At 41.0% G+C, this 16,736-nt stretch overlaps 1 protein-coding gene across 3 annotated transcripts in view; it reads left to right on the top strand.

The window, feature by feature from the left end:
• Window positions 1-16,736, top strand: part of SLC7A11 (solute carrier family 7 member 11) — a 98,664-nt gene that overhangs the window by 70,259 nt on the left and 11,669 nt on the right. For all 3 annotated transcript variants that reach the window (XM_082237696.1, XM_082237695.1, XM_082237694.1), the window contains 4 exons: window positions 14,010-14,133; window positions 14,309-14,412; window positions 14,962-15,058; window positions 16,561-16,710. In XM_082237696.1, the coding sequence (XP_082093822.1) occupies window positions 14,010-14,133; window positions 14,309-14,412; window positions 14,962-15,058; window positions 16,561-16,710 (475 nt within the window). The remainder of the gene's footprint in view (window positions 1-14,009; window positions 14,134-14,308; window positions 14,413-14,961; window positions 15,059-16,560; window positions 16,711-16,736) is intronic.

Below are 16,736 nucleotides of genomic sequence, written 5' to 3'. Positions count from 1 at the left end.
TCTTTTATCAGGGACCATCCCATAACAAATGGAAGCTGGAATACACACACAAACCTAGCCTGTAGTCACGTGGAATCCTGTAGGGACAAAATATTCATCTGTTTTGCCTCTGTTGCAGTCATGATGCATGAAATCTTAGCTTTTCTTCTCCCTGTCCATCTATATGGAGTGTGGGGTCCATTGCATGTTCAGGATAAGCTGTGGTAGACTTCCAAGACTGGGTTGGGATGAGCATTCTGTTTAAATGGAGGATCTTACCTACATTAGACCAAGCATGATGACTAATCCAACTCTGGTAAAATGGAATGCATAGGACTGGATATGCATAGGTTATTAAGCTAGTAGCATGTAATTTCCACTGATTGAAATTGATGGGACTTAAGTCAGTATAACTAAATTTTCACATTCATTTTAATGTGTCATAAATATGATTAACTTAGTCTGGATTCAATGCACACATACACAGATCCTCCTGAAGCATAAGGAAGAGGGCAAATCAAACTTTTTAATGCAGTGAATATGAGCTTTACCCCTGTCACTGTTCTCGTTGGCTTCACCTTCTGAAATGGGAAACCTTCTATATCCATGGAGGCTCCTTGTGTATTTTTGAACCCTGCATAATTGGGGCTAATGTGCCTGCCCCTGCTGACCCGCTCCTGCATTTATATTGCCCTCTTCCTAATGCCTAAACAGGACTATAGTTTTAATACAATTCTGCTTTTTATTAGATATTAATATTCTTTAAGCCATAAGAAATTGAGGCTTTGACTGAAGTTTCAGAAGCAGCCAGCTCTTCATGCACTTGTAATATATTAACCCAGAAAGAGAACCTGCCCAGTATGATAAACAAAGCAGATTAACTTGGCAAGTACATTTTCTGCCTATATAACCTGGTCATTATTAATCACAGTACAGTCATGTATAATTGTGCAAATAGAAATTCAGCAAATGTGTGTCTTATAAAACTAATTTCCTGAAATAAAAAAAACCCATTTCTTTCCAAAAGGAGCATAGTGAATGTTGTTGCCCAGCAAATCTGGCTGGTGGCCCAACACTAGCAATGTTAATGATCTGTTTGCATTTCCATTACAGTCCTTTATCTTTAGAATTCTATAATTTACCAATAAACTCTTTTTGCAAGCTGGCATTTGAGCTTTAACTGGCCTTTGAAAAGGCCACAGGAGATGAGATAATTTGTTTGAAAAGTGACTATAGTAATGTTAATTTAAAATACTTTTCAGAATTTCACATTCTTTAACACAATTTAATGTACACATCTAGAGTAGACGAACTGATCCAAAATACAGGCACTTTTGGATTAAACACTCCATAAATATTTTTAGATGGTTCAACAAAAGTGCAGTGTCTTTTATTTTTAACCCATTATTTCTGCCTGCATGATTATATACCATTTCCATTGTCAGTACTATACATAGAGTCTATGCATGTTCTTATGCTGGCACCCACAGAACTTATCTGAAGGATTGTTGTTTTGGTGGGGCTGCATGAAACAAATAGGGACTAACATGTGATGGGACTGTTGAGTTGAATTTAACTTACAAAACAGTTTTATTTACAGCACAATCCTAGACATCTTTATTCAGAAGTAAATTTAGTAGGGCTTACCCCTACCAGTGTAAGATCACAGCCTTAGCACGACATGAGCTGTGGAGGACTGGTATAGTATTTAACATTTGTGTACTTATGTTCATTTCTATTTACAATATGGAGAAACTATGAGGAAGGTGTTTCATTTTGCTATGTAACCCTGTTGCTTTAACCAAAATGTACAAAAAGAAGATCATTGTGCTATTGCTTTTTTTAAAATCAAGAACTTGTTTGTTTGTTTTAATCCTTGGGTCCTACTTGGGCAACAGCAGTAGAAGGAGCCAGTGGTAGTTAATGCTACATAAAGCACAGATGGAAGTGGCAACAACTTCCTGCCAATGGCAGTAACAGTAATTACAGCAGATTGCGTAAACCAGATGGGCAAGCTAGATGGGGGCAATTAGCATTACAAAACAAGGAAACTGGAAAATTAGGGTGGGGGGTGTAGTAGTGTGTATGTGTGCATAGTGGGAGGTGGTGTCAAATGTTTTTGCTTTGCCTGCTTGACCAGAATGTGTATCTTTAGGGTACATCTGTTTGGCAGTTCCAAAGGGGGATTAGATATGGGTCCAAAGCACAGTTGATCCTTGCAGTCTGCATGAACTAGTGACCTTGTCTCCTGCTGGTTTTGCCCGGGGTCTTGGCAATACGTTTGTGAAGGGCGCTATAGAAGAGCCCTGTACAACTTGTGCCACACTGAGTTGAGCATGGCCCCCTCACCGTACAGGGTAGTCCAGAAAAGCTTGAGAAACCATCAGTTGTTGCTACCTGACTGAGACTGCAAAAGTAGGCATTTTGTGGGCACCTGGGTGGTTGATGCAGCATGGGCTGGCAGGCTGTTTCAAATTGGATCACAATTTGAGAAGACCTGACGTATGCCAATAATTAGTTGGGACTATAATATTTGGGACAGAGAGAGGTTTCCCCCCTCACTTTCTGTTGTTTTCCTGTTCTCTTGTCCTGATTTCAGCTTTCCATTTCTGGATTTTGTTGTCTGTGAAGAGAGTCATTTGCTGTAATATCATATCATGGGAAATGGAGATTATCTCCAGCCGCAGCTTTAAGGCTTTAGTAATCTCAGTCACTGGAGGGTACTTTCTGAAAAACCTATCTGATTTTTTTTTGAATTGCTTTTCTGAGAAAAGAGCCCAAAGCACTTTAAGATCAGATGACTTTCTAACCTCCTGTTTCCAGCTTCAACGGCAATTGTCTCTGTATTTTAATGCAAAAATTACAGGTGTGCAGGTTCTCTTTAGCAAATAGTTTGCCTTTCTACACTTTATCTGTGACAAAGGGTGTGTTGATATGCCTGCCAAGGGTCCAGATGTCACCATGCCAATCTTTGGTCTGTGATCAGTGAAAATTCTGGGCTGCATGAACATTCATTTCAGTCAAGATCTATTTGTTTTGGTCATAACAAGTACGTACAAGATTAAAATGTTTTGGAAAAAGGCTAATAGTATACAGTAGGGCTGCAAGATCATGTTATACAAGATCATGTTACACAGCATTCTTTAATCCAAGTAACAGTCAAACACATGGACATCCACAAAGTTTTACATTGAAAAAACGGCCCCTCTCTGGATAGGCAACAGTGGTGGAGGAAGGCGCTCGGGTGCCTGCCCACTACGGAGTCTGCCTGCCTCCTCCCACTCAGCCACCCTACAGCTGGGGAGGAGGCAGCGGGCGGACTGTGGCTCGGCTGCGCTGCAGGCCCCGCGGTGAGGCCGCCTAGCATTTTGTCACCACCACCTCAGTGGGTACACCCGGGGCAACCAGTACCTACCACACCCCCCTTCCTCTGCCCCTGATGGGCAAGTTATTGTTTGCAAGCAAACACCCTCCTCACGCCTTTTGGTGAGTCTGACCAATACTTGTGACTTTCAGCAACCCAGGAAAGAATTGTATCCTCACATTCAAGGCCAATGTCAGCAGGCTACATCATGAGATCCCAGAAGGCTGACAGGACCACTCACTGAAGCCAGTGGCTCTTTGTATTCACTTATTGGTCCAAATTCTGAATTCCTGTTTTGCAGCAGCGGTGGATTTGACCTGTCCCAGTACATACCAATTCCTCAAGTTGTGATTGGCTGCACCTCCCTGGTGATTGCAAACTTTGGAGCTAGTCTTACTTCTGCTTAAATGTGTGAAATGTCTTGAATGCTCTCCAGTTTCTTGAGCATTTGAGTCCCCTGCAAAAGAGGTTTTCTGAATTTCTGACTCAGCTAGGGAATATCAGCAGGTGTGGAGTTACTGTATTGTTGCCCCAAGAATTTCAGTGGGTGTGGAGTTGATATTGCCCTGCTGTTGTGAAATGCCCAAGAGAGCAGTGTGTGTTTTAATTTCATAAAAACATTTCCCCATTCCTCAGCAGTCACCCTGGTGGCCCATGCTACCTGATCTGATAAAGACCAACGAGAAAAGTTAGCTCCCCACTTCAAGGGCTTAACTGAAGAACAGGAAACCACAGAGGCTCTCTTATCAAGTGCCTGGGATATGTACACTAGGTGGTTTTCTTTCTTTGATGCCATTCTTTCAAAAAGCATCATTACTAATTTTAAAAACTAACAATGAATAGCTTATTTTCCCTTTGATAATCTTCAAATTCAACACAGGACTCCTAAAAATAGAGCTTTGTTCAACATTTAGCTAACGGAACTTTCTCATAGCCAATTTTTCTGATTTTTCTGCAAATCCTGTTCTGCAGTATTGCTGCCCAGAAATATTGTGGAGAACTTGTTGCAATCAATGGATTAACATTGGATATTACCCAAGGACAGGGATTGGTTTCACCTCCTTTCCATTGTTATGAGGTGGCCAGGAACCTGGGGCCAGGAACCTGTGGCTTTACAGATGTTGCCAAACTACAGTTGCCACCATCTTTGACTGTTGGCCATATTGGCTAAGGCTGCTGAAGTCCAGCTAACTGGTTGCTTCCTTGACTCCCAGTGCATGATTACTGCACAAAGAACCAGTCAAATACACACGCTAACCATCAAATGCAACACAAGCTCTTGTGTTTCATAGCCCTCATTTTCCCTAGCAGAAATGCCTGATGACTTGCTGCTATAAATTTTGCACTGGGGGGGGGGAATAGTATGGATTTTTAGAATACCCATTTTAAAAAGGGAACTTGTTGCTTGTTGAGTTTCATATAGCAGCACTGAACTATTGCAAGACAGGTGGCTTCATATTTTATCTCTTGAGAGCCCATGGCCATGCTGATCTCTCTCACAGAAACAGCGAAGGCTAAATTCCTCTGTCAGCTATACTGAGCCGTTTGCAGACAAATTGCTCTTACCTTGGCTGTTATGAAACTCTCCTGGAATATTTTTTTTTTTTAAATTCCTAGTAATTCTGAGAACTCAGCTGTGCAATCGTTTGTGAATCTCTAGTTGGGAATTGATCTAGACTTAGAACACTGAAGTTCAGATGAAGGAAGTTCAGAAATTCTGGAATAAATTGTTAAATTGAATTAAGAGCACTTTTAGATGAAAGCTTATGATCATGTTAGGTCTTTTGGGACAGTTATGTTGGGAAGGAATATGAATTAAGAATTCGGGGGGGAGGAGGAGGACTGATCGCTGAAGAATCCTACTTTGGAATGAAGGAGTCATAGATATAAAGGCTTTTCTGGGAGACTATTATTTATTATTATGTTGCTTTCTGCAGAGATGATGCATCCTTCCAGATACATGGAATAAATACTATTGACATTTTGTAGCCTTTTAAAAAATTGCTTTTAAATAGAATTGAATTCAGTGGTAAAAGTCTATTCTTTATATTTGATAATCACGGGCAGTCCTTTTTTCTGGGGGGACACAGGGGGACACATACCCCTAAACATTTTGTGACTCTTTGTACTTTTGTCCATTTACTGTATTTACTGTATTTATTTTTCCCAATTTCAACTATGAAATGGTGATTTTCTTGAGTCAAAATGAGAGTACCCCTAAACATTTTTTTAAAGAAAAAAAAGCACTGATATCTCTCATGAATGTGTTAATTTGGTAGATCTTGAAACAGCTGTCCCAGTGTAGGCTGCTCAGGGGCAAAGGATGACCTTCCTATTTATTTAAGCACTTATACTTGTGCTTTGAACTTTAAACTACAGATGCATAGAAAATGAACCTTTTGGCAGATGTAGCTTGGCACACAAGTGAGAAAGTCTGCACCTGCTGAATCAAATTGCCCTTTCCTATGCACTTGTTAAAGGTATAGGAGCCCTGTCTTCCTGTACCCTATAGTCATGTTACAAATAAAAATTACTGTCTCCCCATTCTCTCCATTGTTGTCCTCTTCTCAATCCTGCTCATCTGTAAACTCACTGTTCCACATCAGTTCTGCAAAGAGAAATGCCTGAGCCCCCTATATTTTCAGTTCACAGACTCTGCCCCCATCTTCCTCTCCATCTTGCTTCTTAAAACTCTTCCATTGTTCTCTTCATACAGGTAAGCTAGATCATCTTTAGCTGCCTTTTCTTCAAAATAAAAAAGGATTAGCTTATGCATAATTTTTTAAAAAACATGCTAAATGCAACATGTAGTTTGGCCATGAGCCTCATTAGTTAATAATGGCAAACCTGTGTCTCTGCAGATGCTGCTGTACTTCATCTCCCATTAGCCTTGGCTAGCAAGGCCAGTGATCAGTAGTAGGAGTTGTATTCTAGCAACATGGGGAAGGTCACAGGTTTTGCATCCCTGTGTTATGTTCCATTAATTCTTGAATGATACTATTTTAGTGCATGCTGGTCTATTAGGCTGCAATCCTATGTACACTTGACTGTGAGTTTCACTGAAATGAATGAGGCTTCTAATTGAGTAGACATGTATAGGATTGCAATGCACATGGCACAGCAGAAAATCACCTTGTGATCTTTGTTGGCAGATCTGTTAGCGATGATGGAGTGAAATGTAGCAAACTGGAAAATGGTGATTCTATTTTGTTTTTGCCTATATGAACTCAAGGAATTGTATTTTGGAGCCATCAAAATCTATTGTTAAAACACAGGGCTGCTTTAAAGAGAGAGAGAACTGTTAGGAACATTTTCCTCACTGTACTACATCTGAACAAAATGTTTTGTATGCCCATTACTAGTTTCAGAAGCTCCATCAGAGTAATTGTCAGGTTGAGCAGCCTAGCCAGCCTCTTCTATTGCAATGAAAAGGTTTGGGGTTTTGTCCTCTACAAACATTTAAAGCAGATTTTCACGATAAACACAACCCGCAAAGCAGTCTATGTCACAAGCTCATCTGCAGGCAAAAGGCTGCAATAATTACAGTGGCAGGAAATTGAAATCTGACAGGCTAGTTTATTTCTAAATACCACCATCCTCCCTTTGCTATGCTTCCCATCCCTTTCCCCTGGCTGTGATGTTATTGATATGTGGCATACAGTCTCTCTTGGCTCAGCTTCCCAGTGCTGTGAGACCCAATCTGTCCTTTCCCTGGTTCAAAATGCCCTTATTTCTACCTCTAAGGTCCACAAGAGTGAATGCCAGTTCATTGCCTAGCGCTGTTCATATAATGCTGCCGGTAAGTTTGATATTAAACTTCGGTAAGCTTCTCTTTTTTCTCACCCCCAACACTCTCCCTACTAAAATGATTTTGGCTGGGGGCACTGTAATTCTTGCTCATAAATCAGGTGCTCAGAGATTTAATCATTCTAAATTCACATGAGAATCTAGTGCAATAAAATATTTCTCACTCTTTCCTTCATCCTTTTTTGTAATTGTGCCACCATACTTTTATTTGTTTTTAAGACTTGGGAAATCTGTGCTTGAAGATGTGTCTTGGGGCTGTTCAGCGTAGAAAAGCTAGAACCACTTGATCCTGTTTGGATTAATGGTCTGAATGTTACGGATTTCTAATGCATCCTTAATAAAATATTTTGGAAAGTTGCCACAATAAATTCCCTTACTCCTTTATATATAGATTGCCCCCGCTTTATATGTGAATTTATTTCAGCTTTCCATCACAGTGCATACCATAAGCCACTGAAGGCAAAATATCACTGAGTGCACTTAAGTCTGTGCCCGTGGGGTATGGATAATTTGAAAGAAATACTTGTGTCCCTAGTCATGGTGTTTCAATGGTAATGCCCTCTGGTATGTTGAAAAGACAAAATATTGCATTTCTAGTCCCATTTCCACCTCTTATTCTTCAATTGCTTTGCCTTATTTATTTACTAATAATATTTGTATACCACTCAATATGCAAAATCCCTAAGAGGTTTACATAAAACACAATAAGGTCATGTTGATGGGGTTTTTTATGAAATCATTTTTATTGGTTTTACAAATACATAGTCCAGGGATATCCCTGGAAACAAATGAGAATGGAGAGGAAAGATGAACCTTATGAGCCAGAGAAAGCCTGAACGAAGAGGCATTTGAAACCTGAGACTGTTTAAGCCTCACAAACAGCACGTGGAAGGCTATTCCAGATAGTGGGTACCACTACCGAGGCCACATTCAAGATGCAATAAGAAGGCATCCTGCCAGTCTGCAATATGATCAGGAATGCCTCCTCCTCAGATCTGACCAGGTATAACCAGGAACATAATGGAGAATAAGATCTATCTTACTATCAAGATGCAAATTACTACGATTGCTGTGATGTACTTCTTACTCCACTGCTCCATAGAGTAGAGATGGGAAACCTGTGGCCTCCCAGATGTTATTGGACTCTAACTCCCCACCAACCCCAACCAGTTTGGCCCAACATTGAGGGGTGATGACAGATGTAGTCCAGCTATATCTGAAGGGGTACTGGTTCCCCCAGCCCTGCCATAGAGGTTTGGGGTCAAAGTTTTATTTGCACCTCTTCTGTCCTAGTGTTGCCAGGGGTACCAACTTGAATAATTATTTTTTTTTTTGGGGGGGGAGGTAAGTCCCATCCCACATAATCGATCACATGATGCAGTGCATGCACACCATTTGAATGGCAATGCCCATCAACTTTGGGCCCCCCGGGCCTCCTCAAATATTTTATCGGGGGGGGGGGCAAAGCCCCCACAGCCCTTTGGAGTTGGCTCCTGTGAGTGTTGCTATCTGTTCATATGACATGTTCACATTCAGTGAGCCTATGGAGAGCAGGATGGCATTTCCTGCCCCTGAGCTTTCAAATGAACTCATGGAAGTTGGAAGTTGGCACAGAATCTGCAATCCTGTTCCCTCTCCCCTGTATTGTTCATGTTGGGCAAGAAGCGGCTTTTTGCACAGCCTCCTCAATTTAGAGTGGATGAGCTGCTGCAAGGCCATAAACATCCATTGTCGTTCAAAACCCATTGACGCTAAGAATGAAATGTATTGACAGTCACTGAAGGGAAAGCAAAATGTTTTTCTTTTCACACTTTCATAATAACCAACGTAACCATCACTTATAGCCTAAGGCCACTGTAATAAAAATTACAGGAAATACATGCATTAGCATTTCAAATATGCATCAATAAGGGTCAGGAGTACTGGTAAATACATATCTTTAAAATAAAAAGCACAGCCCTTGCCTTCCCATCTACCTTGTTTGTGCAAGATTATTCTGGAGGGTGGCACTTGTGTCCTTTGTGATCATATTCCATTTAATTCACTGTTGCAAAAGGTGAAGGGGAAGGACACTACTTAAGAAGAAGGGTGGGAAGCTACTGAAATCGTTTCTTTCGTAATAATGCATGCTCTGAGTTGAAGAATGCAGGAGGAAAGAGTTTAGGTTAACAGAGAGCAATCTCACTTTTTCTGTAAATAAGCAGTGTAGAATGATGGATTGAAATTATGTGTGAGGGCAGAGCAGCAGGCTTTGAAGAGAGCCAGTGTATGCTCTGTTGTCATCCAGATCTCCATACATTCTCAATTGGTTCTGCAAATGCAGTTAGTGGGCACCTGCTACACCGCAACTGGCATGCTATTCCCCAGTAAAGGGGCAGCTACACAGAAGACCCTGCTCCGAGTTTATACATACAGGCCATGTATAAACTAGATTGAGGGTGGTTTTGAATACTACCCAGAAGTGCTCAAGAGAATATAAAGAATGTGACCAACTATCCATAATAATTTATGTCTACCCATCATAATTTATTTTTGTATGGACACATGACACTGGTAGGTGCCAGTGTCCTGCGTGTCGCATATGAAGCTTCCTGAAATCTCTGCAAGGGAAATTGAAAGGGGATTATATTATGCAAGGGATTATATCATACTTATTGGCTTGGCAAATAACTTTTTTTTTGCCACCAGCTCTTCCCAAAATCCCGCTCGCAACTCTACAGACCCCGCCACCTTTGCCCATAATCTGGGATAGCTTTTCTTTCTTTCTTTCTTTCTTTCTTTCTTTCTTTCTTTCTTTCTTTCTTTCTTTGCCAAGAAAGGAGTGGCAGAGTTTTCCTTTCATAAATCACATTGTGCTGGCTAGAATGATGGGGAGTAAGGTTGGGGGGAAGGAGAAGGCTTTGTTTGCTTTTTCCATACACATACATACACAGTGCATAGGAATGCTTGCCTCATTCTTTAAAATAAAGATACTTGAGGTCCTTTATGTAAGTTCCTGTAGGAAAATTTTATACAGAAACTTCTTGAAATGCCTCTGGTGGTAATTCTTTTGACATACTAAAGTTGTAAATGGTCTGGAAGTACAGAATAATGGCTCTGACTTCATTTGCTGTCATTGTAGCTATGTGAAAGAGCACAAGACGCTTGCTGATTAAGGTTTACTCAGCTGTGACGTTAACTTCTGGCCATTACTGCAAAGCTCAGTTGATACTGTCCCAATTTATTTTGGATTTCTTTTATTTTGACATGGTAGATTGATTCAGTAATTTTTACTGGGTAATCATCCCAAACCTGCTTAATTTAAAAACAGGAACTACAATCCCATTGCTTAATGGCTATGGGGCATTGCTTTATGTTAACAAGGAAAGGCAAGACTTTCCCTTGGGGTATGCTAAATGCTGTAGGAAAGGTAGCAATAGGGTGGCCACATGTCACAGAGAGCCAGTGTGGTGTAGTGGTTAAGAGCGGTAGACTCGTAATCTGGGGAACCGGGTTCGCGTCTCCACTCCTCCACATGCAGCTGCTGGGTGACCTTGGGCCGGTCACATTTCCCTGAAGTCTCTCAGCCCCACTCACCTCACAGAGTGTTTGCTGTGGGGGAGGAAGGGAAAGGAGAATGTTAGCCGCTTTGAGACTCCTGAAGGGGAGTGATAAAGCAGGATATTCAATCCAAACTCTTTTTCTTCTTCTTCTTCCTGCTTTGCAGCAGTGTTCTGTTTGAAGGCCTGTAAGAAGCATCAATTGCCCACCAGCACTACCTAACTGTCAAACTAAGCAGACAGTCCATACACCTGGTTGCAGTCTTCCTAAATGAGATCTCAGTCGGTAGCGCATGAGACTCTTAAATTCAGGGTCATGGGTTCAAGCCCCATGTTGGGCATTTCAGTGGGTTTGGACTAGATGATCCTCATTGTCCCTTCCTACTCTACAATTCTGATTCCCCCACTATGGTGAGATTGACTGAATTCCTATTAATCCTATGATGTTTATGTGTGTGTATATATATACCTCTCCCTCCCTCCATCATCATCTCCAGACATTTTGCATTTGTAATTTTTCTTTTAAATGCTTTCTATTTCAGTGTTTCCTTTTGGGGACTTTAGTTTGTACCCCAAGAAAATGTTCTGTTGTATGCCCATGTACCTGTTCAGGGTGTGTGGAAGATAACAGACACGGCTACTTGCTACTTGCTTGCAATGAATGCTGTTGGAGACACGGAAAGGAATTTAACAGCAAATAATTAACTGATGAATCAGTAATTGGTGCTGGGAATTTTAGTTTAAAATGACTGTGTCATTACACAAAGCATACCCTCGCCAATTTAATACCTTGGTGAGAGAAAGGGTGTCCTTTAAAGGTGCTAGATGGTATTTTAGCACCAGAGCTGTGATGTTGGCTAATGCACTGCCCAGTGACTGAAAGGGAAGTATAACTTTTAAGGTGAAAATAAAAACGTCTCATTGCTGAAATCAGGAAACCAGGTCTTTCATATTAGTATTAGTAGTTGCTTTTTGTCAAAAATTTTTTGTTTTGTTTTTTGTTTTGCTGTATGCCACCATCTAACAAGTAACACTGGCTGGTGTTACATGCTAATGGACTGCATCCCCTTAGAGACTTGGTCGTATTGAGAGAGTGAAAGAAGGCAGGCGAGGCACCACTTTTACATTAAAGCATGCATAGCTCAGAGGTCATGAAACCTCTTATTCTGCTCAAGGCTTCTGGGGACATAGAGAGTCTCAGTCTTTTAGCAGAGAGTAATGAATGGCACTTGCTGACTCGTTATCTTTCCACCCCCACCCGTCTGTCAGCAGGGGTTAGTGCTACTCAGCATAATGAGCCTGGACTCTGCCTGCCAAAGACATGCGGGTCTGAGAGTGCTTTCTCCCCAGTTGCTTTGTAAATCCACTTTTACTTTTAGAGAAGATGGCGTTAAGATGTGTACTAGAGGTGTCTTGCCAAGCTTTTTTCTCTAAAGGTTGATAAGTGCTGTAAATGTGAGCAGAGAGTCAAAGATATGGAGCTGAAAAGGTGGCCTGGCTGAGCTTGAGATTGCCGACAGGGTAATAATGCCTACCTTAAATGTCTTTGGGACCTGGTTATTTGAAGGACTGCTTTGGAGGCTGCTCAAGGGCCCACCATCTTGGAACCCAAGATAGCTTACATGTGGCCCTGACCAGCACTGGTATGTGGCCCCTGGAAGGTTGACCAAAAAATGTTTCCCATCCCTGCTTTATAAGGATAGGAAGAATTTCTAGGGTATAATCCAGGCATAGGCAAACTCGGCCCTCCAGATGCTTTGAGACTACAATTCCCATCATCCCTGACCACTGGTCCTGTTAGCTAGGGATGATGGAAGCTGTAGTCTCAAAACATCTGAAGGGCCGAGTTTGCCTATGCTTGGTGTAATCTGACAATTCTAGTGTGTGCAGATCGGTTTTATCATGGCGTAAGCACAGGCTGAGGGAAGAAGTGCCATGCCACGAGGCTGCTGTGCATGCCATCTTCCACTCCCACAGAATGTCTAGGCCTCACCTCAGTTGAGGCGGGATGCAGGGGTGAATGATGAGCAGAAACAGCACTCACACACCTGGTGCAACTTTGTTTCATGGGTTCGAGAGGTGATGGGAGAAGCGCCAGTCTGGATGGATCAAGTAGATTTTGCAGACTGGTTGTTGAGGGCACAGATCATTAGCTTTTATTGCATGATTTTTGTATTGTAATTCCTTTGTGCTGTCCTCAAAATGGCAACGCGACTTTACAAAGCCATTAACATAGGACATTTTGAATTCTGTCTTTTGGAGTTCTAGTGAACTGTTGTGCCTCCTCAAAAAAAGTTAGCTTATATTGTCTTCATTCAGGATCATCCTGCTTGTCGGGTGTGAAATATTATAGCCATCTTGTTTGTGTGTCTTCCTACTTCTTTTCAGTGCAATTCCATGGTATCTTATGAGGTCCACCTGTGAGATTGTGCTGAATACTACAAACAAATCTTTGATTTTCCCCTTATATAGTTTATATTTAATTCTGTGGTGACTGTCAATTTTGGAATTTCTAGAATACATTGATCTCACTTACTCACTTATACACACACTTCTCTTGGCCCTGATTTTTCCAATCATATCTTTTGCTGGAAATTTACTGGAGCTGTACTTTACATCCAACCAGTAATATTCACAACTGAGTTGCCAGGAGAGAGTAGTGTTATTAATAATCTATATAAAGCACTTTAAATGTGTCAAGTGCTTTAGAGCCATCCTCTCATTCATCATCGAGGCAACTCTTTGAGATAAGTATTAACATTTTTCAGAAGGTGAACTGAAGCTGCTAATGATTTGCCTAAGGCAACCCAATGGCCCATAGCTGAGCTCAGATATGATTCCTGGCTTCCCAGGTCCAGTCCCTTTGATCTCATAAATAAACGTGAAGCTACAGCTTGAGGATTATTCTTTCGAGTGTCTGTGTCCCACTGACTCAGAAACAAATCTTATGCTACCTGTAGAGAAAAAGGTATTGAGGAAAAACTTTGACTTCCGTATCTTTGCATATTAACAAAATGGCATGGCTAATTAGGCCAGTTAGAATTCCTTACAGTATGGTCTTTTCTACAGAGTAAGCAACAGCAGGCAGATAATAGTATTTACGAATAAAGCCAAGGCAGAATTTGTGTCCTGTTTGCAATTTATGCAGTCCTGATTATTCATATTACGGTGTTTGACCTGCAGTATTTAATATTTTTCCAGTATATAAAAGCATCCGTCACAATGGAAGTGCAGTGACATACATCAAATATATTTGCCAACCAGATTGCTTCAGTTTTGGACTGCAGATGGATAACAGTAAATTTCTTTCTGTCTTTCAGAAATGTACCACTTGCCATTTGCACATCAATGGTTATTGTCACAGTTGGCTATGTGTTAACCAACGTGGCCTATTTTACAACTATTAGTCCTGAGGATCTGTTAGCTTCCCAAGCAGTGGCAGTGGTAAGTCATAGTAGAATGTATTATGCAAATGAGTAAAGTTTTCAGAATAAGTTTCTTGATCATGATGGAAAACAGAGTTTACTGAATGAATGAACTCCTTAAAACTGAAGAATGGCAGAAGGTATTGAGGAATTCTACCAATTAAGTTGATACATCTTTCCCTCTCTTTTGGCAGACTTTTGCTGAACGTTTACTGGGAAGTTTTTCCTTGGCTGTCCCAATTTTTGTTGCACTCTCTTGCTTCGGATCTATGAATGGTGGGATCTTTGCTGTCTCCAGGTGAGTCAAATGTGGGGTGAGGGTAAAGCCATAAAATTTGGATTTAGCATGCAAACTGGGAATATTACTTCAAAGGGGAAAAATCAACATTAAATAATGGCATTAGTTTGCAGTGAATTTTCCTCTCCTTTGCTTCAATACCACTGAATACAATTCAGTGAAATGTATAGAGGCAGGACAAGAATACAGCTATAATCTTGCACACTTCCCATTCATTTCAATGGAATTTAAACAGCAATTTCTGTTTGCTGTAATATTGCAGTGATAGTGGCTTAGCACAAAAGGAGAGAAAAGAAAACTGAAGCAATGCTAACTGGCCCTTGTTTTTGAAAACTGACTAAGAGTGGCTGAAGGTAGAAATGTTCATGCTGATTTCCTGGGCTTCTAAATTTATTTTACATCAGAACTTCTGATGCTTGTCTTGCATAGTAAAAAAACCCAGCACTGCTGAGGATAACTTTGAATGTGTTCTACACCTCTAGTGAGTTGCTTCCATTCATCTTGGTAATGAGTGTCTTTAAAAGCTGTCCAAATTTATTTTCCCACCAGGATGTTCTACGTCGCATCCCGCGAGGGTCACCTTCCTGAGATTCTGTCCATGATTCATGTTCGCAAGCACACTCCTTTACCAGCTGTCATTGTTTTGGTAATTCCTATAAACAAATGTCCCTGTACAAGGCTGCATGGCATGAATCTGCACTGGAGGATTCAAATGCCATTTAAATACTTCTTGAATCTCAGTTATTTATTTCTATCTCATACATTAGATGCATGTGAGGGGTGGAAAGTAATTGCAGAGGTGATCTATTCTAGAGACTCCTCCTTTTGACTCTCTGTTAGTTGCATTTAACTCTCGCTGGCTGGTGCCTAAATCACACCTCATTATGTTTTATCTGAAAGGTTGAAAGAGAGTGATTAGCTAAGCTCCTCTCAATGGAATGAATCTTCCTAGATAGGGATGCAGAGTAATAAAATTCTACATAAAAGCTACACACTAGTGTACTGTCTGGTAAGACCGTGAAGTCACATTACAGGTATCTTGCAGAGAAAATGCAAACAACAGTAATAGATAGATTGGTATTGCCACCTGCCTTCAGGGCACTGGTTCCAGGTTATAAAATAATGTTTGTTTTCTGATTTCTATGCTTTTTTCATATTTTTGTTTTGGAGAATCCAAAGCTGTACTCCTTAATGTGCTGGCTTGGATACAAGTTCTTTAGAAACAATAACACCGATTCCCAAATAAAAATATTTATCTCCTTTGGTCCTGTTGAAGTAAGATGACATGTGGATTTTTACAGTGCAATTCATGTGCAATTCATATGGTTGTGATTCTGAATTTTCCATTATCTGTGTCATCTTTATCACAGAAACATCCTCACAACAGGAACCATAGAAACAATGCTGCTTCCTAAATCACATAATTTGTAGCCTAGGAGAGGGCATTCTTAGGGGCAGCCCCAAGGTTGCTGAATTCCCTCTCCACAAATCACTATATAGCTTTCCACGAATGCTAAAGGCACACTTCTTTACCTTAGCCATTGACATATGAGATATGTTTTTTTTCAGTACCCGCCCAATTCCTGTTAAGTTAAATTGTTTTAACTGTTTTTAAATATAGTGGTACCTTGGTTCTCAAATGTAATCCATTCTGGAAGTCCGTTTGACTTCCAAAACGTTCAAAAATCAAGGCACATCTTTCGATTGGCACAGGTGCCCTGGAAACAATAGTTGACAGCCACATCGGACGTTTGGCTTCCGAAAAACGTTCAAAAACCGGAACATTTACTTCTGGGCTTTCAGTGTTTGGGAGCTGAAATGTTCAGGTACCAAGGCATTTGAGAACCAAGCTTCCACTGTACTGAATCAATTTTTTTGGTAACCTACCCAACACAGGATTTAACTTTGTCCTCCCACCCATCAGCTGGCATAATGAGTTGGGTTTGCTGATGGGCAGGTGGGCGTGATTTTGGGAAAAAGGCTTTGTGGGTCAAATTGGACCACTAGTAGGCGAAGAAGGGCTGGAAGTTCCCCACCCCTGATGTAGTGTGCTAAGAACTATGGGGGCACCACAATGTTAATATAAGGAAATACGGCAATAATAGTTTGGGCAATAAAGCACACTTCTCCTTTTAATCTATTTTGCAGCACCCTCTGACAATGATCATGCTCTTCTCCAGTGATCTCTACAGCCTCTTGAACTTCCTCAGTTTTGCCCGGTGGCTTTTTATAGGCGTGGCAGTTGCTGGGATGATTTATCTCCGATATAAGCGCCCTGAGATGCCTCGTCCTTTCAAGGTAACCTCAGGAATACGACTGTTTTA

This window comes from Podarcis vaucheri (assembly GCF_965113315.1).
Source record: "Podarcis vaucheri genome assembly, chromosome: 9".
NCBI lineage: Eukaryota > Metazoa > Chordata > Lepidosauria > Squamata > Lacertidae > Podarcis > Podarcis vaucheri.
Note: the sequence above shows the minus strand (reverse complement) of the source record. Positions and strands in the feature narration are given on the sequence as shown.